We start from the raw sequence: 27,630 nt of genomic DNA on the forward strand, positions 1-27,630 counted from the left end.
CACCCTGGCGGTGTCAGCGGCATTGATGACATCGAGGGCCTCTTTGAGCTTTCCGGCATGCTCCACTGCCTGGGCTTGGAGGGCCTCCCTATGCTTCTGCTCAAGCTCCTCGATGAGCCGACATAATGAATGAATGGATTATGTCATTCAACACTTTTAGGCGCATAAACGGCGTACCATGGGTGGAGCATAGACAGGCAAAGTTCTCGCGAAGTTAATGAGATGGATGCTTGAGGCGGTGCAATTCGTGCACAAGAACTTGCGATTCGGTTTGGGTTACAATTGAGGGAGACCATTTTATATGTGACTTCCGACTTTCAGAATAAGCAAAGAGTCCGTCAACCGGTAAGACTTGTGTAAAAATAAAAATGTACAAACTGGACTATTGTATCATGGAGGGAGAGTTGGTTGCAAATATAGGACTATTCTTTACTATTACTGAAGTAACCATAAGATTAAAGATGTCATGCATTACGCAAACCCTCTGCTATATAGCTTAGGTGGGCAGTCCATCGATGAACTTGCTAGTGAATATTGTGTATTAGAAACCTTTCAATCAACTTCTACTGGGAACTATGATAATGTTGATGCATGCATGAAGGAAATCATAAGTATACCAACAGTAATCTAGTAAGAAAGGAAATAATCATGACAAATACGATTAAGAAAATGTAATCACTTGTAATATTGATCACCGTCCGCAAAGAGCCAAAGACTGAGAACTACAGCCGAATCCAACAAAAAGAATCAATGGAACAATACCCCTTAGGACAGAAAAATACAGGCTTCAGTGAGTCTAGACAATATTAATTGGATAACTAAAAAACAAACATGATACCCTTGAGGGATATTTATGGACGGGAGGAGCAGGGTAACATGTTTTTGGAAAACCTACTAAAACAATGAGACTGAATTAGTGTAAAAACTTGTGAAACCAAATGACAACTTAATGTGAAGAACTGTCTGTCAATACTGTAAAAAGAAAGGGAATATTATACATCTCTTGTTTCAACTATGCAATAAGGCACACCCCCATGCTTGTCCTAGAAGAGGAACTTCATGTCAGCATATCATGACTAAGAATAATTGTCTGGAACACAAATGCTCAAAAATATAGTAAGAAAACATTAGTAGTTTACACTAATAAGTGGCACTCGAGGATAGCAGAGTTTTTCTGGACACTTGTAGCTGCTGCCGGCAACCTTGAGGTGGCCTGACAAAGATCCTAGTCTGCATGCTCTCTACTATTAGGAAATCCATTGGGAAAATCACCAACATATATCAAACAAAACATGATGAGACTAAGTACGTACCAGGAAGCAACGACACCTAGAGAATTAATTGGCACATGAGTACGTATGGGCAGTAATTTTTGGCACCACTGCTGCAAGCAGTGCGGTGCAGGCCATGCTAGGAAAGGAAATAACCTATCAGTTCTCTAGTTGTGTGTAGGAGAAGACTATCCATACAAATCAGAATTAGTACGTACTTAAGAAGCACCGCCTATATGTGCTAGAAGGTGCATTAGGAGTCTAGGACTATGATTTGGTGCCGCATCTGCCTAGTGCTATTTTTTGAAAAAGGGAAATCTGCCTAGTGCTATGGCCGTCCTAAGTGTGCAAAACGAAATCTTGGAGGAACTCCGGCACCATGTTAGCTGATCGCCTTCCCTCTCTGTATTCCTCAAGTACGCACTTGACGACGGCCACTCGTAGACGCGGGCTCGCGACACACCGGACGTGCCACACAATCTCTGCGATCGATTATGATCTCGTTGTCTTCTCCTCCGCCCTCTCTTTCCCAATCTCCTTCTGCTCGTTGTCTCCCCCGATCATAACCTCCAGCAGCCAACCATCCACGACAGCGGCCTGCAAGGCTGCAACACATGCACCGACGACACTGGTCGCAACAATGGTGGCGAGGAGAATGATGCCAGCGCGGAGGTGCCCACCACGGTTAGAGCAGCCCCAACGACCACGACGCGGGGTGGCGAGAAGAATGATGCCGGCGCGGCGGCGCCCACCACGGTTAGAGCAGCCCCAACGACGACGACGCGGGTGGCGAGAAGAATGATGCCGGCGCCCATCACGGTTAGCGACGCGGGGCCGCGCCCTACGTGAAGGTAGCCCTACTCCCGTGAGATTGTTCTTGTCGCTGATGTTGCCGTTGCCACCATAGCTGCGCAGCTTGTTCCCATTGCCGCAGTTGCTTCAACTTCGATCACGGCAGACGGCACGGATGTTGCTCCCGTCTTTGGCAACGATGTCGCTAAGTTTAGGGTTTCTTGCATCAAACCTGGAGACGGATTGAGTCGACATCGTTGGCTCTGTTTTTATTAGCGAGAGTTGTAAGTCAGCGTGGCTAATCGAGGATTCCGTAGCTTATACACATGACCTACACATGAAAAAAAGTTGGAAACCAACCAAGAAAACCAGAACGGGGGAGGAGTCCCAGCAGTGACAGTATCATGGCCCAGGCGGAGGCCCTAAACAGAAGCGAACCAATACCAGCCCAACATCACTACGTTCGGAAACAATTGTCACCCGCGAACAAAACGGTTTTAGTACCACCTCACGTATATGTTTTAAATTCAAATTGAAAGCTAAAATCACGGGAAGAAAGTGTATTGTGACGGTGAACCCACGGAGCCTATCCTTAATAATAAAGCACGGATTGACTCCGTGGGTTCACCGTCACAATACGCTTTCTTCCCGTAATTTTACGCTTTTAATTTGAATTTAAAACATATTCAAGGTGGTACTAAATTTTGGCTCTGCAATATTATCTACTCGACTGAGGGCCTGCAGGCGTTCCTACCGACTTGGGCCTGCAGGCTGGCTCGTTGGCCCAGCTTCAGGGTAACAAGGGAAGGAAAAAGGCCCAGCTTCAGGGTAACACGGGAAGGAAAAAAAAAGGTAACACAGGAAGGAAAAAAAACATGCGGCATGATCGAACTCGCGACCTTCCACCGCATAGGATGGACGCCAGCCAACTGAACTAGGCCAACCTACATTAATTAGTTGCGGTTAGTATTCTTATCAAATAGTACCACCTCGCCCTCTGAAAGGCACAACCATCAACTTATATACGTGTTCAAATTACCTATCATCAATCACCTTAATAAGCCGGCTCGAAAATTGGTGATCGGAGGGTGAGGAGTTTGATGCCCAAAAAAGAAGGAAAGGATTCTCGAGAAAAGGAAAGGATGGATTGTGTACGGAAGAAATATTTGAAGGAACTAAGGATTCTTGAGAAAGAAAGGAAAGGAATTGTGGGCCATCGGATGGGGGCAAAAAGGAATCAGTACTATTGACGCTTGCATGCGTGCTACATAATAAAAGGATTTCCAAGAAATATGGTGGGCAATTAAACGGGGAAAATTAAGAGAGATTTCAATACACGCTACATGCGCTCCGCATAATACGTGCAACAATGCTTGCACGTTGTAGATGGGGTGACATATCATCATGTTAATTTCCTAAGTAAACGGGGGATTCAGGCTATGTGGCGGGTAGGACTGCACCCATTGCCAATAAACAAATTTATTCATGGGATGCTAATACAAACTTAGATACGCTGGTTGAAACTGGCGCAACCAACTAGCGGTGCTATCTAGCAATCAAAATTAGCTGAGCAACTTTATTTTTATTCGGCTCTGCCCTCCACCAACGCCTCTACCCTCCACCTCCTCCTCCGCTTCTCGGCTCTGCCCTCCACCAACGCCTCTGCCCTCCACCTCCTCCCACCTCCTCCTCCGCTTCTCGGCTCTGCCCTCCCTCCTCCCACCTCCGCCTCTGCTTCTCACCTCTGCCCTCCCTCCTCCCACATCCGCCTTCGCTTCTCGCCTCTGCCCTCCACCTCCTCCCATATCCGCCTCCGCTTCTCGCCTCTGTAACAGCGGGCGTGGGAGACCGGGGCAAAGCAGCCGAGGGCGGCGGCAGCGGGGGGAGTCGCTAGTCTACTCTTCTTCTTTTATTACATTTTGTTTTGATTTTATATATTTTTTCGGGGTAAATAACACAAATATCACCTGTTTTAAAAATAAAATAATCATGTGCAAACCAATTTGTGGTTGTATGGTTAGGAGGATAGTGATATCCTCGGCCCATCAGAGTTCAAATCTCAGACTTGAACACTAGTGCTCGCATTTTTCTAATTTATTTCAGGCCTTTTGACAATGTATGTTCAATGGAGGAAGACATTTCCGTCAAGTACAAAGGCGTCCATGGCGACTTCATCAATCTCAAGATGATGAATCGACGCAGTCTCTCGAAAGTGCTCATAGGGGCAGGGTGGATGTGTGTGCGTTTATTGAGGTGAGTGTATGCTCGTGTATGTGAGGAACTTCGATTGTACTCTGTCAAAAACAAATATCCATGTATTTCGAAAAGTATTCACGAATAAAAAAATGTTGATGTCCTTTTGGGAAATTATTTTTGTACAACAACAAAGTTATCAAATTAAAAGTATGTATTCTTGTAGTTTACAAAAAATGTTCTCGTATGCCCAAAAAAATTCCATGAATGTAAAATATGTGTGTGTAATTTAAAAACAGTTATCCGTGATTTTCAAAATATATAACATTGTATGTAAAAATGTTCATAATATATCAAAAAAAACAATGTATATGTGAAAAAAAATCTCAATGCGTCTTTTAAAAATGTCATCGTGTGCTTAAAAAGGGTTCATACTAATTCATAAATATTAATCATGTATTTTATAAATATTCAAGGTGTATTATAAAATGCTCATCATGTACGTATAAAAGATTGACTGTGTATTAATAAATGTTCAACATTTATTTTAAAAATGTGCATGGTGTATCTAAAAAATGTTCATCACACATGAAAAATTATTCATTGTGCATGAAAAACTCTTTATTGTGTATTTATTGGTGTGTCAAGCTAGCAACACTGGATTGCTTGCTTGCTTGGTTTGTTAAGCTCCAGCTTGGTGTAGGTGGTGTTCATGATCGATCAAGCTGGGTCCTTTGTAATTAAATGGTTGCTTGTGCCGGGCTGTGCATCAGCCAAGATTTGTAAACCTTGCGTGGTGTGTGAGAGAGAGATTGATGAACCAAATGTAAACTGAGTTTGATTTGTGTTTGGCTGATGAGGCAATAAATGCTATACTGTCATGAGTGCTTTTTGTCTTTGTTAAATAGTCCCTCCATTTCAAAATAGATGACCCAACATTATACTAAACTTAGTACAAAGTTAGTATAAAGTTGGATCATCTATTTTGGAACGGAGGGAGTAGTAGATAGTAATTTGCGAATTTACCATATAGTTTGATTGGATACATAATCCTGTGCTGCTGCCATCTTAGTTGTACTACAGATATATTCTGCATACATGTTTCTGGCTTCCTCCTGTCATTTCAGGCGATCAGTAACATGTTGCTACTTGTCCCTCTTGTTGTTCTCGTGCCTGGTTGTGAGGCTTACCTAGAGGAGGAGATCCCTTGACGATGATGCCGTTAATTCGGTCTATCTCGTGGGCGCAGGGCATGCATTGCAAACTCGATGCTCCAGTGACTTCATCTTTGTGAAGGCAAAAGGCAGTGGACAATCAGAACTGATACAGACTGCAATTGTGCTTTCCTGTAGCTCTGCTCTGCTCTGCTTTGCTCTGCCTTCTGAAGTCTGAATATTTTCCTGTAATAGCTTCCTCTGGTTTTGCTCTGTTTTCTGGACTCTGAACATTTGGCTGTAGCTTGAGCTTTGAGCCCGCGTCAGGTCAACTCGATTTGGGGCGTGAAAGACAATGTTTCTCCTTCTGATCACTAATGGCGGATGGAGAAGCTGCCTCCCCCTCAAGATAGCTTGGTTGACAATCACAGTCAACCCTAGCTTGTAGCTACGGATCCAACACTTATAGACCAAGCTGCGAGAGTGCCTCCACACACTTATAGCTCAGGGACGGGGTGGCGCCATGGCAGCAACCTCAAGATATGGACCATTTTACTGTTCCGTTTCTGAAGAAAAACGCTTCGCGCCAACTCCAGCTTCGCTCCTGCTGTCAGATCTTCATCGAACGTCTGCATACTAACTGCTTCGCTGGAAGTGATGAGTCTCCGCTCAGTGGCGTACCCAGCAATGAAATGAAGGGTGTGCACACTCTAAAAAAAAATTCTACTAATCCAAGTGTCAGACAAAATATGGCAAAATAATAACATGAATAGCTCAATTCAAATTTCACAACAATTTAGTTCACAAAATATATCTCAAATATGCGAAATTACAATACGAATAGTCTTACACAAAAGAAGCACAAGTAGAAAATTACATCACTAGGTAACTCTACGTTTTTGCATTGCCATGAAAGCATCAACTATGTCATCTTCACTTACTTTCATGAACACATCTCGTTCAATAAATGTCACCAAGCAATCATTCAAGCGATCATCACTCATAGTAGTCCTCAACTTACTTTTCACTAGATTCATTGCTGAAAATACTCTTTCAACACTCGCCGTCGCCACCGGTAAAATCAATATCAATTTGATGAGTAAGTAGACCAAATCATAAAGAACATGCTTCTTTGTTGCAACAAGCATAATAGAGAGCTCACCAATATTACTTGCATTTCTAAACCTATCATCTTGTCTCATATCATCAATGAAAGTAGTAAGTTGAAATTCTAGCCTTATCAAATCTGTGCTTGACATGTCCATGGGATAGAATTCAGCAAGTCTCATTACCTTGAGTGCATCATAAGAAGCAAATGAGTTGATTGGATTCAAAGCCGACATGCAAATAAGCAACTCCGTATTAACCTCATCAAACCGATTGTCAAGCTCTTGAATGGTTTGATCAATGACACCAAGATATACCTCTCTTCTATAACGATCATCATTTGTTTGTACTTCATAATACCGACGTGATCTTCCATAATGCTCATAAGTATCCTCCCACAAAGGAACTTGAATGTCATGTTTGTTGCAAAATAAGGTTAGCTTTGCAAGAAATTCTTCCCAACCATGAGACCTCAAGTGCTGCATTCTACTCTTTGCCAAACTAACAAGTGCCATTGCATTAACAATATCTTGATCTCTCTTTTGCAAAGATTTGGACAACTCATTTGTATAGCCAAGAATAACAAGCATCAAGTGAAGATTGAAAACAAAGTCAAATGATTCAATGGCTTGAGCAACTCCACGTATTCTTGTCCACTCACGTTTTTGTGAAGGATCTTTTCCAATAGCATCAAGTACTTCCAAGGATTGTGGAATACATGCTAACAATGTGCATAATGGTTTTAAAATGAGAACCCTCACCATAATGTTATCAATTGATGGTTGGGGTGCCACAAATAAATTGTACTTCTCTTGAGCTTTGTTGTGAATGCTGTTAATACCACCCTCATGTTTGTCTAATGCATCAGGCTTATACCAATTTTTCCAACCACCTTTAACAAATGCATCACCCTTAGGCCCCCCATTCGATTTGCCTTTGAACAAATAACACACAAAGCAAAATGCAGCCTCATATTTGACACTATATTCTAGCCATTTGTAGTTCTCAAACCAAACAAAGTTGAAGTGTCGATTTTTACCATACATTTTCTTGACTTCAAAGTTGTGTGCATATGGTTGGACTGCATTCTTTGCAATGTACCGTCTCCGAACTTCGTCTTGATCATTAACATCATAATCTGAAATAGGAATCCTTTCCCCTGGATCAGGTGGAAGCCTTTGAATATTATAGGACCTTGCATGTGGATGTTGGGGTGATGGTTGCCATGGCGCTTCATCATCAATATCAATGTCAATCTCTGCATCGGAATAGACTGGAGGTGGATCAATATCAATGCCAATCTCTGAATCTGAATGGACTGGAGGTGGATCAATATCAGGTTCAGGTTGCTCTTCGGCTGCAACCTTTCTTGTTTTTGCCTCATAATTCCGGAAAAAAGACTTAATGTCCCCATTCCTCTTCATCTTCAGTTCTACAATTAGAACATAATGTCAGCAAGACAGCAAGACAACAGAACAAAAAATGGCACACGTCCCAGTTTTCAAACATACATTTGTTTCAGAAAAGCATCAGTTTGTATGCATACGATTCAGAGCAATAACAAGCATATGTTTCAGAGCAGCATCCGAAATACATCAGTTTGCAAACATATGATTTTCAGCAAGCATATGTTCAGACTTTAGAGCAGAAGCAAGCATCAGTTTGCTATATAAGATTTTCAACAAGCATATGTTCAGAGCAGAAGCAATCAAGCATCAGTTTGCTATATATGCAAGATTCAATTTGAGAGAGCTGTAGGGGAGGCCGCCGAGCGCACTATGCTAGTATGCTTGTTGTTCAGAGCGCACTATGCTTGTTGTTCAGACAAAAATTGAGCATATGTTCAGAGCTGTAGGGGAGGCCGCCGTCAAAACTCACCCACGAGGCCACGACCGGGGCAGGGAGCGGTGGAGCGGGAAGGTCCGGAGGAGCGGAGAGCGTCGGGAGGCGGGAGCAGATCCTCCGGAGACCGGAGCGGCGGCGGCCGTCTGGTCTGGGTCGGCTCGACGGCGCCTCGGCAGGGGAGGCGCGACGATCGATGGCCGCGACGGGAAGGACCGAAGGAGCTCCAGCGGCGGCCGCCACGCGCGAGAGCCCAGCGGCGGTGGCCGAGCGCGAGCGGGGAGCGACTGGGCGGAGGCGGGGAGCGGCGGCGGCGGCCGAGCGAGATGCGGTCGTGCGCCTGCGCCTGTGCCTCTCTCTCGCTCGCTCACAGTGGAGCCCGAGAAGATGAGGTGGGCCTGGCCGCCTGGGCTCAATAGTCAACAGCCAAAATTTCTATATATAAAAAAAATCCCAGATTTTCTGGGTGTGCCACGGCACACCCGGCACACCCTCTGGTTCCACCACTGTCTCCGCTTCTCCACACCGTCCTCTGCTCTGCTCTGCTCAGGAGAGGCAAACTGAGACGAAGATCTGATGCATAGTAGTTGCCACAGCCTGCCTTATGTATGTAATTGGCACCAATCATAGCGCGGATCACTTCTTCTTTAGTACAACCTCCCCTGAACACATTAACGGTCCAGATTAAAAGATACCCTTTCATGAAAATAAGTGAGTAGGGGTAGGATGGGAAATTTAGGTGGGGGAGGCATACCGCGGCGTAGCGAGGCGTGTGTCCGTACGGCCCGCTGTACGCCTGTACATGGGCGGTGTACGCCGCATGAGGAGGAGGGCGGGCCCACACGTACTAAACCCTAATCCATTAATTCGGCGCGGATTAGGCGAATCCATTAACACCGGCGCAGTGAGACGTCCCGTCGCCGGCGTCGGTCCGCGGGCGGCGTGGATTCACACGCCACAGCCTGCCGCGCGCCTGCGCACGCCACCGCTTGACCGCCCGCGCACGCCGCCTCCTCGCGTACCAGGCATTAATCGCCGACGCCGATTCACACGCCGCCGCCTGCCATTCTGCGCCCTTGACCGCCCGCTCGGCTGCCCCCGGGCATTGATCGCCGGCACCCCACCCACCCACCACTAAGCCCTATAAAGAGCGCCTCGCGCCCTCCGTCGGCTCGCACACCATTCTCGCCTCGCCTCTCCTTCTCCCCCTGTCGCCGGCGTCGCCCTCTTGCGCCCTTCCCCCCTCGCGCGCCGTACCTTTCCCTCTCGCCGGCGATGGCATGCCCCAACTTGACGCTTGAGGAGGCGGAGGAGCTCGCCCACTTCGTCATCCCCGGCGCGCCCGACGTGCGCCTGCCGGCGAGGTGGCGCCTGAGCGTCGACGGCATTCCTGTGGCGCCGGTGCCCGAGGTCGGCACCCACCTCTTCGCCCGCGCCGTCGGCCTGTACAGGGCTCGCCTGTCGCCGGAGGAGCTGGCCGACCCCCAGTACGCCCCCAACAACCCCGGCTGGGCGGACCGCCTCGCCGACGATCACCTGCGCCGCCTCCACGCCTACGCCGGCCCGCGCCCGCCCACGAAGCACAACCGCGCGCGGCGGCATCAGCTCTGGGATGGGCGCACCTTCGAGGAGGTGGTCGCGCCGTACCGCGCGCAGGCGGTCGCCGGCGCCGTGCCAGCTCCACCGGGGTATGGTTTGAGCTGTACCGCCGTGGTGAGGCGCGCTCGACCCGCGCCCGTGTCGACTTCGGCGCCATGCACCCGCCCGCGCCCCGCGGAGGCCCAGGCGGTGACTGCGACGATGTCCGCCTCGGCCCCGGCGATCGCCGTACGGCGAGCAGGAACGGCGCCGGGTCCAGCCGTACCACGGGCAGGAACGGCGCCGGGTCCAGCCGCGCCCCTCCGCCCGAGCCGCAGCAGCAGCCAGAGCCGGCATTGGTGGCGGAGTACAGGCGGCTGGCGGCGGAGGCCGGCGACCCGGAGGACATGCCGGGCTACCTGACGGCGCTCCGGGAGTCAGAGAACATGCCGCAGCCGCCGCCGCTCGTTCAGGAGTACATTCAGGTCGCCCCGGGCGCCGTCCACCCGGAGGACTTTCCCGGGTATCACGCCGCGCTCGAGGACTCGATGGCTGTGCCGGCCGTGCCTGTGGTGCCCCTCGGCGACAGCAGCAGCAGCGACGACAGTGACAATGGCGACGGGCTCTATGACGAGGCAGACTTCGGCGGCGTGGAGGACGAGTAGTTTAGGGTTACTTTTAAAATGTCGTTTAGTAATGTTTAATTATTTTCGTAATGTTCTTTAGTTAAGTTTTATTTCTAGTACTATGTAAAATATCTATGAAAACTATAATGAAATATCGAGTGTTTGAATGGATGGTTTTTAAATGTTGTTGAAGAATCAAGTGTTTGAATCGATACTGTTATTTTTAGTTTTAAAAAGAGTTGTATTGTAAAAAATAAAAAATTAGAAAAGAATTAAACTTGAATTGAAAAAAAAACCTATGAAAACTAGAAAAGTAAATATAAAACCAAACAATAAAAAATTGACATAATATTCGCAAAACAAGTTAGAAGATTTTTTTAAAAGAAAAATTGTATTGTAAAAAATAAAAAATCAGAAAAGAATTAAACTTGAATTGAAAAAAACCTATGAAAACTAGAAAAGTAAATATAAAACCAAACAATAAAAAATTGACATAATATTCGCAAAACAAGTTAGAAGATTTTTTTAAAAGAAAAATTGTATTGTAAAAAATAAAAAATCAGAAAAGAATTAAACTTGAATTGAAAAAAACCTATGAAAACTAGAAAAGTAAATATAAAACCAAACAATAAAAAATTGACATAATATTCGCAAAACAAGTTAGAAGATTTTTTTAAAAGAAAAATTGTATTGTAAAAAATAAAAAACAGAAAAGAATTAAATTTGAATTGAAAAAACCTATGAAAACTAGAAAAGTAAATATAAAACCAAACAATAAAAAATTGACATAATATTCGCAAAACAAGTTAGAAGATTTTTTTTAAAAAGAACGCCTCCCCGCAGTCGAGCGAGGCTTAGTAAGTCGCTCCTGATCAAGCCGATCGGCGAAAGGGAACGCTTTTCGGCCCTGCAAGGCCCACCGGCCCAACCAGGCGGCGTAGAAAGAAAGTAGGCGGTCTATTTCTTCGGATCACGTCGGTGTAGGGCGGGGCGCGCTATTTAAGCTGGTGCGGGCGAGCTCCGGCAGGCGAGGTGGGACTAAAGGTAGAGCTCGCCTGTCACGGTGCTGCGCGTGGACCGCCTAGGTGGGCCGATTTTCTGTGGGCCGCTGTAAGGCGCGCGTGCGAGCGGCCTCTCGCGGCGCTGCGTGTTGACTGGCAAGGTGGGCCGATTTCAGTAGGCCTAGTGGGCCGCTGGAAGGCGCGCCTGCAAGCGGTCGAGGGCGCAGGGGCGGGGGTTGGTACGATGGATGGTTTCGTTTAGTCTCACCTCGCCCGCCGAAGGACGCCCAGACCGGCTTATATAGGCGGATTCATGCACCCTAGCAGATAAGATAGATAATAATAATGTGATTTGACTTTGCACTGCCCGGGCAGCTCTGCCGCAGCTGCCCGGACAGTGTTACAATGTCCGGGCAGCTGTGGTAGTGCTGCTAGTGCATTGTAAACTCAGATCACATCATTATTATGTATCTTATTTTTGATAGTTTAGCACTTTACGCAAAGCTAGTGCATTGTAAACTCAGATCACATCATTATTATGTAACCCGACGTTTCATGGCTTTGCGAAAGGGAACACCTACTGAATGCATGTCACACCCCAAACCGATATCATCGGTTTGTACTGTGAGTACATGTCAACATGGACGAAACACAACCGACTTTTGCGTGCGCGTGTCAGTGACCCCCACGGTCTTCCACGCCAGATTACGATGGAATCGGAGTACGAACGGAAGTTGCGTCACGTCGGGAGACGTTTTCTGGGTATTTTCACGGAGAAAATCATAATAAATGCATCGAGTGTCCAAACGCACCCAAATTTTGCAGGCGTGCTTGTGTGCCATACTGTAGCATGTGAAAAAAAATCCCGACGTTTCATGACTTTGCGAAAGGGAACACCTACTGAATGCATGTCACACCCCAAACCGACACCTCAGGTTTGTACTGTGAGTGTGTCAACATAGACGAAACGCACCCAACTTTTGCGTGCGCGTGTTAGTGACCCCCACGGTCTTCCACGCCAGATTACGATGGAATCGGAGTACGAACGGAAGTTGCGTCACGTCGGGAGATGTTTTCTGGATATTTTCACGGAGAAAATCGTAGTAAATGCATCGAGTGTCCAAACGCATCCAAATTTTGCAGGCGTGCTTGTGTGCCATACTGTAGCGTGTGAAAAAAAATCCCGACGTTTCATGGCTTTGTGATACGTCTCCAACGTATCTATAATTTTTGATTGCTCCATGCTGTATTATCTACTGTTTTGGACTATATTGGGCTTTATTTTCCACTTTTATATTATTTTTGGGACTAACCTATTAACCGGAGGCCCAGCCCAGAATTGCTGTTTTTTTGCCTATTTCAGTGTTTCGAAGAAACGGAATATCAAACGGAGTCCAAACAGAAAAATCCTTTCTGGAACGTGATTTTCTTCCCGAATAAGACACAGGAGACTTGGACTCTACGTCAAGAAAGCTCTGAGGAGGGCACGAGGTAGGGGGGCGCGCCCTACACCCCCAGGCGCCCCCCCACCCTCGTGGGCCCACCGAAACTCCACCGACGTACTTCTTCCTCCTATATATACCCACGTACCCCCAAACGAACAGATACGGAGCCAAAAACTTAATTCCACCGCCGCAACTTTCTGTATCCACGAGATCCCATCTTGGGGCCTGTTCCGGAGCTCCGCCGGAGAGGGCCGTCATCACGGAGGGCTTCTACATCATCATAGCCTCTCCGATGAAGTGTGAGTAGTTTACCTCAGACCTTCGGGTCCATAGTTATTAGCTAGATGGCTTCTTCTCCCTTTTTGGATCTCAAAACAATGTTCTCCCCCTCTCTTGTGGAGATCTATTCGATGTAATCTTCTTCTTTTTGCGGTGTGTTTGTTGAGACCGATGAATTGTGGGTTTATGATCAAGTCTATCTGTGAACAATATTTGAATCTTCTCTGAATTCTTTTATGTATGATTGGTTATCTTTGCAAGTCTCTTTGAATTATCCGTTTGGTTTGGCCAACTAGATTGGTAGTTTTTGCCATGGGAGAAGTGCTTAGCTTTGGGTTCGATCTTGGTTATTCCACTAGCATACAGTTTTACATTCAACTAGTGTTTTTTTGCTGTGTTGCCCTGTCGTATCCCTAGCTCTTACACCATACTCCCTCCGTCCGGATTACATGTTGTCGAAATGGATAAAAAAGGATGTATCTAGAACTGAAATACACCTAGACCCATCCATTTTTTTCCGGATGGAGGGAATACATGTCAATATGTCATGTCTTTCTATTCTTCAGTGCCTATTTTATCTCTCTGATGTCGCATGTTTTATAATTAAAGCACTATTCTTCTATACAAGGCATGAAAGGGGAAGACGACTATGTTAGAATCTGAAGGGTTACAAACAAGGCCTTTGCAAAAGATCCAAACGTCAGGAGATAATAAACCAACTCCAGTTTTTATAGATACTGCTCCAGCACAGAGAAACCCAACTCCTACTGATAATAAGCAGATTCCAGTGGCCAAAGAACTAGTCTGCTCAGTCCAGCAAAAATATGTCAACTCAATTCTAAGAAGCGTGTGTGTATCCTTGCATCATGAAATTTTATAGCATGCTGATCATATTTTCTACATGTTTCTTACCCATCTTTCTTTTAGAAAATAAGCTTAACAGATAAAAGAATTTCTGCAATGGTATCGTTTATGAGGAAAGATTCTTGCAGGAATTCTCTGTGCTCCAATGTAGATGTAAGTACCTGTTGTATATCACTATATTTTTACATCAGCATGTATTTTGTTAATCGGCGTGAATCCAACCTTTATCTGATCTAAATTTAGTTGTAGCAAAATGTATGATTAAAGGCCACAATGTTGATTTTTGCAAAGAAAACTGCCTAGTAGTTTTGCATCCTGAGCTGCATGAGTGTACTATCTCATATCAGTGGGTTTGAATACTTTGGTTCTGCAGTGGGTTTTTCAGTTTTTTTTACTGTGTTGTCCTGTCGTATCCCTAGCTCTTACATCATACTCCCTCCGTCCGGATTAAATGTCGCAGAAATGGATAAAACTGGATGTATCTAGAACTGAAATACGCCTAGACCCGTCCATTTATTTCCGAATGGAGGGAATACATGTCAATATGTCATGCCTTTCTATTCTTCAGTACCTATTCCATCTCTGCTGTAGCATGTTTTATAACTGAATCACCATTCTTCTATATAAGGCACGCAAGGGGAAGACGGCTATGTTAGAATCTGAAGGGTTACAAACCAGGTCTTTGCAAAAGATCCAAACGCCAGGAGATAATAAACCAAATCCATTTTTCATAGATACTGCTCCAGCACAGAGAAACCCAACTCCCACTGATAATAAGCAGATTTCAGTGGCCAAAGAACTAGTCCGCTCCAGTCCAGCAAAAGAATGTCAACTCCATTCTAAGAAGCGTGTGCGTATCCTCGCATCATGAAATTTTATAGCATTCTGATCATATTTTTTACATGTTTCTTACCCATCTCTCTTTTAGAAAATAAGGTTAAACGATATAAGACTTCCTCCATTGGGATCGTATTCGAGGAAAATATCTTGCGGGAATTCTCTGTGCTCCAATGCTGATGTAAGTACTTATTGTATATCACTATATTTTTACATCAGCATGCATTTTTTGTTAATCGGCGTGAATCTAACCTTTATCTTATCTAAAATTAGTTGTAGCAAAATGTTAAAGGCGCCAATGTTGATTTTTGTAATGAAAACTGCCTGGTAGTTTTGCATACTGAGCTGCATGAATGTACTATCTCATATCACGCACATTACTGAATTGTAGTGCTTCTCTGGTTGCCCATTCATTCATTGTGTCAATGTTGCTTTCATATTACCTTACCTGGCTGATGATAGCTGTGCTATATTGTGTTAATTTGGTGTAGGCTAGTTGCCCAAACGTTCGTTGCGTCAATGTTGCTTTCCTATTATCTGACTTGGCCAATGATAGCAATGCTAGTGTGTTAATTTTGTGCAGGCTGCTGAAGATAAGAAGACAAACTCTGAAAACAGCAAGGCAACCCCATTGTTTCTTTCCAATAAATCTAGGCCAGGTAATATGGCAATAACTCATGATTAATCTGTTTGTTTTCCGTCCTAATTTATGTTATGATGCAGTGGTCGAGACACTCTCCACTATCAATAATACAAGCCTGCCAAAATCGCCATCTGAATCTGTTCAATATCCTCTGTCTCGAATGCAACGGAATAAATGTATGTTTGTGAACCAATTAATGGCTGAATTAATGATGAAGCAATGATGGATGAATCAGAGGTGCAGAGTCGTGCGACACAACAACTGATCAATGTTTTCAGGGACAGTGTAGCAAAGCAGCAAAACTTGCCCACATGCTTATGGGCGTCATCTGTGCTGAGGTTGCAGATTGTGACGTTGTAGATGGTTAGGTTCTGCTCATTTATTTGCACTGGCATCAATCTTTGATTGCCCAGTGAATGTAATTTCCTGTAATATATGCTGGATGTGCAACATTATTCCCTGTATGCCGTACATTTGCTTGATCGGTTTTGGTCCTGTGCATAATTGCTCGTCGTAATGGGCTCAAATTATCTAATTTGGCCTAAAGACATGAACGAACTTTAGTCGGCCCATTAAGTTAATGGGCCGTTACTAGGCCAAAAGTTAATGGTCGGCCCTCTTACCTCCCGTGTCGTTAACAGGCCGACATCGAAGCGGGCAACAGGTGGCCCCAATTTATTTCACGGGCCGTTAACAGGCCGTTACTAAGTTTGGGCTACATATGACCCAACTATACTGTAGGCCTTTAGTAGGCCGAAAGAGACAGCGGGCTTGTACTGGACCATGAAGAGCATGAGCCGCTAAGAGGCCGAAAGCCAGGTCGTATTGTAAACGGCCCAACTGTGTTATGGGCCTTTAGCAGGCCGAAAGAGAAACCGGGCTGGTATTGGACCATGAAGGGCATGGGCCGTTAAAAGGCCAAAACTAAGGTCCGACTACAAATGGCCCAACTCATTTATGGTCCGTTAACAGGCCAAAAGGCACACAGGGCCGGGAATTGGCCCAACACTTAAATGGGTCGCTAAAAGGCCAAAACTCAGGTCCGACTACAAATGGCCCAACTGATTTATGGGCTGTCAACAGGCTGAAAGTGACACCGGGCCAGAAATTGGCCCAACACTTAAATGGGCCGCTAAAAGGCCGAAACTCAGGTCCGACTACAAATGGCCCATCAGATTTATGGGCCGTCAACAGGCTGAAAGACACACCAGGCCGGAAATTAGCCCAACATTTAAATGGGTCGCTAAAAGGCCGAAAGATGTACATCCTGAAAATTGGCCCATCCATTAAATGGGCCGTTAACAGGTCGAAATCTCATCGGGCCGATATTGAGCCCAAATATATAGCGGGATGTTAACGGGCTCGAACTGACGATGGGCTGCAATGGTGTCAAATCTTTAACGGACCGTTGACGGGCCGAATTGGCACATCTCGTATGGGCCGTGGGCTTAAATGGACCTGACACAAGTAGGCCTTATATGGGCCGTCCTGCTAATTTTTACTGGGCCGACCTTTTTCACCGGAATGGGCCACTGTTGGGCCGTGCCACGTGTCGACCTATCATAGGCGCCTCCTGTCCAATGAGTAGATGGCATCTGTCCCAACTGTGAGGCAACACGTGTTTCCTGCGGCCAATGATGATTTTACACGTGGAAAATCCCCACTGGTCCGGGTTGTCAATGGGTTACCGGATTCAAAACGGGACCCGATAGCTTAACGGCATTCCGTTACGGTGGATGCCACGTGTCGGTCACCCTTGACAAAACCACGTATACTCAAAGTTGCCACAACGAGCAGTGAAGTATAGAAGATACAACCACTTTCTCCTTATCTATCCAAGGAGTTATTTCATAGAAGACTATCTTGTGATGAAATAGAATGGCCTAATCATCTGCCGACAGAGGTATACGATAAGATTTTACATAAATGTGGTGGTGTACCATTGGCTATAATCACAATAGCTAGTTTGCTTGTCGGTAAACCTGTGGAGTTTTGGTCTAAGGTATACACTTCAATTGGTTTTGGGCATGAAGAAAACGAAGACGTGGAGAACACGAGACAAATACTTTTATTTAGCTATTATGATCTACCTTGTCACCTAAAGACTTGCTTATTGTATCTAAGCATATACCCCGAAGATCATCTGATTGAAAAAGATAGTTTGATATGGAAGTGGGTCGCCGAAGGTTTTATCCACGAGGAACCAGGGGTAGGACTATTCGAGATTGGTGAGAGGTACTTCAACGAGTTGGTGAACAAAAGCATGATAATGCCGGTAGAGGGGTCCCTGTATCTTGGCATCAAAAGGCATGTTGGCATCATAACTAGATGTCGCATCCATGACATGATTTTGGATATGATATGCCTATTGTCAAATGAACAAAATTTTGTTACTGTATTAGATAATAATGAGCAATATACAACTTCACATTGCAATGCTCATAGGGTAGCCGTTCATCGTAGAGTCCAACCCTTGGCTAGCACATCTACATCACGAGCAAGGTCACTTAGTGCCATGTGCAACCCTGAGATGTTGCCATCACATTCATGCTTTGAAGTTTTGCGTGTCCTAGCTTTAGAAGGCCCCACTAATTCGTGCAACACCAATCATCTTGAGCATGTTGGAAAGCTAGTTCACTTGAGGCACCTGAAACTAGCAAGCATGGGCGTCTGTGAGGTCCCAAAGGAAATAGGATATCTGAAGTTCTTGGTGGTATTGGACTTGGGTCGAAATAGCATAATTGAACTTCCAGAGAGTATTGGTCGACTAAGTAAACTCAAGTGCTTGAACATCTGTGAAACAGACATTGAAGTGCCATATTGGATCACAAATCTGACTTCTCTGGAAGAGCTATGTCTATATAAAGTTGATGAGCAATCGAACTTTGTGACAGAGCTGGGCAAGTTGATAGAGTTGAGGAAGCTCCGCATTTCTAACACTTTAGAACTATGGAGTGACAGCGCAAGGAGTGCTTGGGCGGAGTCTATAGCTAAACTGAATAAGATCCAAGTCATCGACATTAATCTTATTGGTTCGTTTAGAGTTCCTGGTGATGAGAGCCCCTGGAAACGGTATGCCCTCTCTCCACAACTCCGTGTTCTACACATGGCCTATGGAGAACCTGGGCTAGTTGCAAGGATCAATCCACGGCTTCTTCCAAACCTCTCCCATTTGGAACTATTTGTATACACTTCGGAACTGGAGGTCTTTGGAAGTTTCCAAGAGCTTGTTACCCTCAAGCTATGCACGTGGTCAGCTCTCCACCATGACACCATGGGCGGTGCAGGTGCGTTCCCCAAGCTGAGGGTATTCAAGACAGAAGCAACGATTGGATCGTTTCTAGAGGGAGATATGCCCATCCTTGAATCTCTCCAGTTCCGCGTGGTTGCGCAGTCCTATGATGACGGCATCAGCTTTGACTTTGACTTTGATAGCCTAAGGAACCTCCCTTTGCTTCAGTCCGTCAGAGTCTTTTTATTTGCCCATCCCGCGGACCACAAGAAGGCTGGAGGAAATGGTGAGGCGTGCAATTGATATGCTTCCCAACCGTCCCAGCCATCGTATCCATTCATATGATATAATAATAAATAGGAGGTAAGTACAAGTATATCTCATTCAGGAGTGCTGATCTCCATGGAAAGCTAGCCGTGTATCTCACGAATCTCCGTTTTCATTTTTTCCAGCCAAACTGGTTGAGCTAAGCTGGCCGGGTATCTCCAACTTCGTGAATCCAGGTATGTATGTATGCTCCCTATCTGATACTACCTGTATTCCTATATATAAGACGCTGTGGCAGTTTAATTTGAACTGCCAAAACATCTTATATATAGGAACAGATGGAGTACTATTTGTCAGAACCTTGTCTTTCTTTTCTTTCTAGAGTAAATAATAGCATTTGCCGATCAACTGTAAAAACAACAGTTACCAATCTGAATGCATGGTACATACATCTTTCTCATCATTTTTGAATAACCATGCATATTCCACATGTATGTTTTATGAGAGTCACTTCATACATGTAGGCTGGAAGCATTAACAAATCACCATGGAGAAAGAAAAGTATTGGAAGGCTTACCTTTGCTTGCTCTATTTATTACTGTCTTTCGAAGCAAAGGTAAAAAACATATATTTGCTTTGTTTTCTTTTGTAGCAAATGAAAAAAAAACACAGAAAGCAAAAAAAAAAGTCTCTTTGCTATGTTTTCTTTTGTAGCAAATGAAAAAATCACAAAAACTTCTTTTTTCTCTATTTTGTAGTAAAGGAAAATGAAAATCACAAAACAAAAATGTCTACTTTGTGGAGTTTAGTAGTTTGTTACTTGGTTGTCCACTTAGGAAGAAAAAACTCCAAAAAAATTGTTGGGTTCTCATGCTGTTTAGTGTGTGTATGTGTCAAGTTTCTGTGTCCTTTTTGTTGTATTGGTTAAGAGGCAGGTGTGTGTTTATATGTGTTTCTCTTGTTTTCTGGGAAGGGTAGGGGGTGTAACTCCGCCTATGCTAATATCTTTGCATAGCCGGTCCCAAGCCCGGAAGAAGGAGGAGGGGCCAATCATAAAATCGTTAAATGTCAAACCATTAATGTTCTTACAATCTACCGTCTCTTGTATTTGTAGCTTAATTTTGCTCATTGTTTTCTTCATTTTTCTTGCTCATCAAGTGTATACCATCGTGGTTGACCATATATAGTTTCCTCCATTTTCTTGTTCATGTATATATTTTCATAGTTCAAAATATGGTGGTTCAAGTTTGGCTAGTTTGAACTTGGCAAGCTAATATAGCTGAAGATCCCATGGGACCTCCATTAAGAGTGATATCTTTACAAGGTTTCCGACACCATACCTAAGTCGGGCCTTTACAAGAGTAAACGGCTGACCAAGGTGCATTACCTAAGTCTGGCCTTTACGGGAGTACAACGGCCAGACAACCATACAAGTGTTCTTTTTTCCAGAGATTCAACAAGGCAGAGTTGTAGTAACCAATGGAAACAATGTGAAAAAGCTGGGCAATGTGCGAAATGGCGATTCAAAGCTCTCCGTTTTATTTTTGATAACACTAAAAGCAGATGCATGTACAATGATGCACATTGTTGTATGACTTACCTTGAGATCACAGACTGGGTAACACCACCATGATACAAAAATTCAGGCGCCTTCTTCTGCGACGTGAAGAAGAGTTAAGACTGAATATTCCCACGTTTGCCTGAAGAACAGTTGGAGTTACATAGTACTCCGTATTAGTCTACTAGCCATGAGGTTGGGGATCGAATAGTAAGCATGTTTCATCTTGATGGTTACCTTTCCTGGTGCATACACAAACACTAGACTGTAGTTATCAATTAGAGTGTTAATGTCCCTGATGAACTCTTGATGTGTATTAACTGATGGTTTCAGAGTCTTTGCAGATGCCATCAAAACTGTGACTTGCATTACAGAAAGGAAAAGAAAACATCAGCTTTCTCTTTAGCCGAGACGAACAGTTAAACCAAAGTAATGCAGACTTTGAAGGAAATTACCTGGTGATGAGAAGTTTGATGTGGCAAGTTTCAGATTCTCATAACTGAAAAGCCTACATGCTCTTGGACTTTGCATCACAATCTATGTGGCATGGAGCTTGGGGATCGGGGACGACGGGAGGTGGTTCGCTGTCTCTTTTTTCCCTTTGAAGGGCCCAGTCATTGTGCGTACATAAACACAAGACTGTAGTTATCCAAGTTAAATCCCCTTCCCATCAGGGAGACAATATTTTAATGTTGCAATCCAGTTACAGTCTCGGCAATGTTCATCCCTTCCCGGTCAACATGTCTGCATTAGACAAAGAAAATTAGCTTTTAAGTTCACTGAAAAAAGGAACAGTAATTCATACGGAAGTAATGCAGAATGTCAAAGGGAATTACCGATTGAAATTCATCTAGTAATAACCAAACAAAAGAGCCTACACACTGAAGAATATAAACTTGTACGGAAGAGATTGGCCTCAAGAAACTTGGACTTCCATCGCTTTTCCAGGATTTAATGCCTGGGTGGAAAGAACTATAACGTCTTCTTAAGCCGCATCGCCGATGCGCGCGGGACCTCCACATCCCTCCGCTCCCGCCGCGGCCGAGCTGCCGGTGCTCCTCTCCCCTCCCCTCCCCTCCCCTCGCCTCCACTGCTAACGGGGAGAGGAAACCCCACGCGAGAAGGGGAACGGAATAGGGCGGGGAGGCGCGAGTGGAGAATAATGGATAGAGCGGTGGCGGAGGTTCGTCGCCGGCGGCGTGGAGCTTGGGGATCGGGGTGGTCGAGGGCGATGGGTCTCTGTCTTTGTTTTTTTTCTTTCTTCGAGAGGGAGAGAGAGGGGCCATTTCGTTTTTTTAGCGGACATGACAACGTGCGTCTTCCTCTACACGAAGAAAATTGAAACGCAATGATATGCAAAGAATGAGAGGGAAGAGATACATCTCTTCTTCTATCTCCATTTCTTCATAGCAGTAGTGTTAAAAACGCTCTTATATTATGAGATGGATGGTGTAGCTGTTAGTATTACATTCCACTTTGCTTGCCTATGTCCAAAATAAAATTTACTTTGCTGAAATTCCACGCTGCCACGCATGCCCCCAGCAATGCTTCGCGCACTCCCGTCTTGATTTCCAGGCCAACCACCGGGTGGCCTTCAACGACTCGTCACTCGCCTAAAGAAGATCCTGCCGTGCCGGCTCAAATACAGCGAGTATACCCCTTGTCATGCCCCGAGGAGTGCTAACAAGTTTTCAAAGGCGGTGATGCAGTACAGGTAGCGGCACAGAAAGAAAAGACTTGTTCAGGTGCTCAATCCCTGTGCCTCCAAACTATAAGAAACCCTTCAAGTGGCCGCAGAGTCGGGACTGCACTTGGTATCACAACATCCCTCGTTGTATCAAGAAGGTTGTCCAGAACTGGATTTAGGTTGAGTGGGGCAGGTTTAGGTTTCCCGGTGGTGGTGGCACGATGTTCCCACATGGTGCTGATATATCGATGATATCGATGCCCTCATACCCTTAACTGACGGCAACATCAGGACTGCACTTCATACTGGATGTGGGGTGAGTTTGCTTGACAAATTTCTACTATGACATTGTGTGCTTTGTATAATGGTTGAATCACAAGTATTTTGGCTGTTGTTCAGGTGGCAAGTTGGGGTACTTTTCTACTTAGAGCGGGCAGTGCCCATGATTGGAGTGATCACGACCGAAAGAATCCCATATCCTGCTAGAGCATTTGACATAGCGCACTGCTCTAGATGTTTGATCCCATGGAACTAGCGTCCTGGTTGGGACCTCAGGTCTTAGATGTTAGGTTGGCTGCGAGGTCTGTTTGGTATTAGGCCCAGACTATCAGCGCCCCTTCATCAACTGGATAGAAGTAGCGACAGATGTTGCTTAGACGGTGGCTTTAGTCTTACTGTTGTATGACTTTATAAGGTCTTGTGTTAATAATTAATAATTAATAAAATGGATGTATGATTTTCATATTATCGTTACAGATTTGTAGTTACACTGCACTGAAGATATGTTCAATGAATGTATAAGTAGAGTTTGTGTTTTATGATTCTTACCGACAGATGGTTTACATCCAGTTGAAGTAGACACAGTTCTAAGACAAGGAGGCTACTGGATCCTGTTTGGGCCTCCAATCAATTGGAAGAGGCACTCCAAGGGGTGGCAAAGAACAGAAGAAAGACCTGCAGCAAAAGCAAGATGAGTTTGAGGGCTCAGCAAAGCACCTCTACTGGAAGAAAGTAGTAGAGAAAGATGATCTTGCTGTATGGCAGAAACCTATCAACCATATATATCCTGCTCTGTTATATTCCATAAAATAAATAAACCTTGATGTTGCGAAGGAAACCTTGAAACTCAATTTTTCTATGTGGAAATGTGGCTTGCTTGTGGAGTACAATATCTGAACTGAGGTTAATCTTACCAGTAGGGGTTGGAAAGGAAGAACAGAGTATATGGTGTGCAGTGTGCACCTTGTGCTTTCTGTGCTCTGTATTCTAAAGTGAGGTCAAGTGCTGCACGCTGATGGTCTAGATATGCAGCTGAGCTGTGAAGTTTACCTAGAGGAGGAGATCCCTTGACGATGATGCCGTTAATTCGGTCTATCTCGTGGGCGCAGGGCATGCATTGCAAACTCGATGCTCCAGTGACTTCATCTTTGTGGACCTCGGACTCCACTTTGGTTATCGGCGAGCTTTGTGAAGGCAGAATGCAGTGGACAAGAGGGACAATCAGAACTGATACAGACTGCGATTGTGCTTGCCTGTAGCTCTGCTCTGCTTTCTGAAGTCTGATTTTTTGCGTGTAGTTAGCTTCCTCTGCTTTTGCTCTGTTTTCTGGACTCTGAACATTTGGCTGCAGCTTGAGCTTTGAGCCCGCGTCAGGTCGCTCGACTTGGGGCCTGACGGACAATCTTTCTCCTTCCGACCATTAATGGCGGACGGAGATGCTGCCTGCCCCTCTCTTTCTTTTAACAAAAAGACGAGGATAATACGCACTAGACTGTGTGATACAGACCAAACACTTACCGATCAAGACGCGACAACTCCACTGCAGCTCGCGTCAGGCAACCTCCACCGCCACCGCCGCCTCTCCGGCACCACTCGCTGCCTCCAGGCTCCAGCTTGATCGATCGTGGACACCAGGTACACCAAGCTGGAGCTGGACAAACCAAGCAAGCAAGCAAGCTATCCAGTGCTGATTGGTTGACAATCACACACCAATCCAATCTGATCAATCTTTTAAGGGAATGATCTGTGTAGTTAGTTTCTAAAATTTACTGGAGAGGTAGGAAATTTGATGGCTGTCCTAGTTGCTGCTGTAGTTTGGAGTAATATGGATAGCTAGAAATGTTGTCTTGAAAAATATGTTTCCTACTGCTGCGGTGCTTGCATGGTTTTTCAGTTGTCATGTTGGTTATCGTGATATGGACAACAAAATATTTCTATCTTATCATAGAAAGTATCGAACACATATAAGTTTGATACAACCAGTGAAAGTTTTAAATTTTTTGGCTGTGTATACGTCCAAAATGTAAGGTTTTAGACAGCTTAGGGGAAATGGTGTTGAACTGAGGAACAGGCCAGGTGAAGGGGGGAGAGAACAGGGTACCTCATGTCAGCCGACAGAGCGAAAGAATGGTGCAAAGTGTCAACATGATCTGCTCCCAAGAACAGAACATAGTTGCTGCCACCGCGTGCATAGCGTGTCGACATGATCTGCTCGTACTGAAACATATACAACGCATCAGCTGTCTAATGTTCTGTATACACATTGATTGCTTCGGAAATTCAGCATAGGGCAAATAGTTGGAATCACCAAAAACAAAGAGAGCTTAGATGGTTAGAGCCGGCATTCCCTTGTCACAGTCGGCAGAGCTGACAGATACCTCATTGGATGTCTCCACAGTAAGTATAGAAGACTCAAAACAGTTCTTCCAAGTTTCTGCAAGACATATTGCAGCAGTGAAGACAATTCATTCATCACAGACCAAACTTTTCTTACTGTGTATGTATACTTGACATTGTTTTTTAGAGAAGACAGGTGTAGAAATTAAAGATAAATTATATTTTGTCAGCATAAAAATATAAATTAAAGACCGGTATTTTAAGCATATATCTGTCTTAACATTTGTACATCTTCTCTGGAGGGCTATAGTTAACATCTGCTCCACACATTTCTAAGATTTCTTCATCTCTAAGGGTTAGTTATTTAATCTCCGCTTGAGCGCCTAAGCCAATCCTTTCTTGGAAACTCTTCTTCCTGGCGAGCTATGATGTCCTTCAGCTTCATCGTCCTGTCCCTCATCTTGGACTCGCCGACCAACGCCATCCATGGGATGCCTGACTGCGTTGTTAACCTTATGTAGTCCTGCACCCTAGGCGTGACTTGAATTGTGCTTTTATCCCCGCGCTCCACAGCTCGCTCGCGATCTCGGAGGCCAACAAAAGGTCCTGCCCGAGAATCGACAGCTAAATAACCTCCATTTCGGTTGCACGTACCACCTGTGATTTGATAAGCCCAGTTCATTTTGGATATTGGTGCTACCGTAACTCAATAATGACAAGGGCATTGAGAAAGAAATACCCGATTCTTCTGTTTCTCCTGCATGATCGTGAAGACTCCTTCGATTCCAAGGTTGTTGACGCCAACAGCAGGGACTTCTTGCGAGGAACGATGCTGCCCACAAGGTTGTGGCAACGGCCACCAGCCGCAATGGACCCGACCTGTAGCGAAACAAATGAGTTAGCACAACATGAATCAACCCTGTGTTGAAGAAAGATGATTTGGTGTATGGTTTGAGATGACAAATAAAATGACAGATTTCAGGTACAAATCAATGCGCATTACATCAATAACAACGTACAATAGAAACGCTGATGCGGAGATATGTGAATAAGAAACTCCGACCTGTGTGGGTGTGCACCCTTGAACATAGTTTCATATATCACACCGGTATTTTGAGTAATCAAGGCTTAAATCAAAACTTATCCTTTCAATCGCATTTGCCTTTCCTTAGAGCAACTCTAGTAGACCCCGCATCCGTCCCTGACCCGCAAAATAACCGCCAAAATGCGGGTACGGGCCGCAAAGCCTGCTCGAGCAGACCACGCATCCCGCCCTGGCCCGCAAAATTTTTTAGGGGGCGCAGCAAATTCCCGACCACAACCCGGGAAAACGCGGGTTTCCCCCTCGCGGCTGCGATGCCCTGCATCACAGAGAAGCAGTTGGCGGGAGGGACATTTCAGCCCCGCGCTCTTTTCCCCCACTACTAGGAAAAGGGCTATAGATAGGATGGACACTAATGGCGCACTGTACATGTGGTGCGCCATTACTAAATACTAATGGCGCACCGTGCGTTGGTGCGCCATTAGTGTACAAATACTAATGGCGCACCACATCCCACTTAACACTGTCCACAGGTGCGCCATTACTAACAAATTTTTTTTATTTTTTTTCAAAACTACTAATGGCGCACTGTGGGTGTGGTGCGCCATTACTATGTCAAGTTAGTAATGGCACACCACTCCCACGGTGCGCCATTAGTATTTTTAACTAGTAATGGCCCGCCATTACTAAGTTTTTTTCAAAAAAAATTCATTTTTTTTTCCTTTTTTTCTTTTCAAAACTAGTAATGGCGCACCGTGGGTGTGGTGCGCCATTACTAGTTTAACTAGTAATGATGCGCCATTACTAACTTGGACCAAAAGTTCCCGAATGCACCTTCTCCCCCCGTGGACCGCCTTTTCAGTTTAATAAAAATAAAAGAAAATGATAAAAATATCAAAAAAATAAAAAAAAATAAGTTTCCCATGTGAAATGTGGTCCAGTTGTTGGGAAAATTTACAAATATGAATTTCGACTTTATTTGCAAAGTTACATCCGAATTTAACAGGGGAACCCCATTAAACATTTTCAAAATCCCCAAAAACCTAATCGAAAAAAAGTTACGGGGCTTTCAAGATCTAGAGGCAAAAAAATTCAAAAAAATTGGTTTTGAATTTTTTTTTGAATTGTTTTTCAAAAAATGATACGTAATATGACCGGGAAGTTTGAAGTATTTTTTAAAATTTCAACATAGTCATGAACATGAACAAAGTCCTAGACATCAACAAGGTATAATAGGATTGATATGCTAGATATATCAACAAGTGCCTGTGAAGTGAGCTGTTGCTGCGGTTGGATAGAACTCTGAAGTTAAGCGTGCTTTGGCTGGAGTAGTGTGAGGATGGGTGACCTTTCGGAAAGTTTGACCACGGAGTGTGATTTGACCTGAGATTAAGCATATTGACCCGAGATTAAGCCATATTGACCTGAGATTAAGAAAAAAATGAAAAAAAAATGAAAATTTTACCGGTGCGCCATTAGTAGCACGCCACTAGTATTTTTTACTAATGGCGCACTCCTTCCGCCGCCGCCCGCCCTTGCTTCCGCTCGCCCGCCGCCGGCGATTCTGGCCATATCTGCGGGCGGAATCGCTCCGCG

At 44.9% G+C, this 27,630-nt stretch overlaps 1 protein-coding gene and 1 pseudogene across 3 annotated transcripts; one reads left to right on the forward strand and one right to left on the reverse strand.

The window, feature by feature from the left end:
• Positions 1 to 5,325: 5,325 nt before the first annotated feature.
• LOC125520957 (uncharacterized) lies at positions 5,326 to 21,987 on the reverse strand. Of its 3 annotated transcripts, none has more exons than XM_087537671.1 (5): positions 21,526 to 21,987; positions 21,145 to 21,433; positions 20,927 to 21,045; positions 20,732 to 20,831; positions 5,326 to 7,949 (listed from the first exon to the last, which is right to left on the reverse strand). In XM_087537671.1, the coding sequence occupies exon 5, from the start codon at positions 7,939 to 7,941 to the stop codon at positions 6,292 to 6,294; it is 1,650 nt and encodes a 549-aa protein (XP_087393797.1). In that variant the 5' UTR covers positions 7,942 to 7,949; positions 20,732 to 20,831; positions 20,927 to 21,045; positions 21,145 to 21,433; positions 21,526 to 21,987; the 3' UTR covers positions 5,326 to 6,291. The 3 variants fall into 3 exon arrangements, with proteins under 3 accessions (XP_087393797.1, XP_087393796.1, XP_048541952.2); XM_087537670.1 differs by having other exon boundaries at positions 20,927 to 21,051; XM_048685995.2 differs by lacking the exons at positions 20,732 to 20,831; positions 20,927 to 21,045; positions 21,145 to 21,433; positions 21,526 to 21,987 and adding an exon at positions 8,396 to 8,767 and having other exon boundaries at positions 5,328 to 7,949.
• Positions 17,353 to 19,231, forward strand: LOC147958557 (disease resistance protein RGA5-like; annotated as a pseudogene).
• Positions 21,988 to 27,630: the final 5,643 nt, after the last annotated feature.

This window comes from Triticum urartu, chromosome 7A (assembly GCF_056163025.1).
Source record: "Triticum urartu cultivar PI428250 chromosome 7A, HENAU_Tu73, whole genome shotgun sequence".
NCBI classification, from domain to species: domain Eukaryota; kingdom Viridiplantae; phylum Streptophyta; class Magnoliopsida; order Poales; family Poaceae; genus Triticum; species Triticum urartu.

Coding starts and splice junctions, on each gene's coding strand:
- LOC125520957 (XM_087537671.1), bottom strand. CDS start 7,941: ATGAAGAGGAATGGGGACATTAAGTCTTTTTTCCGGAATTATGAGGCA.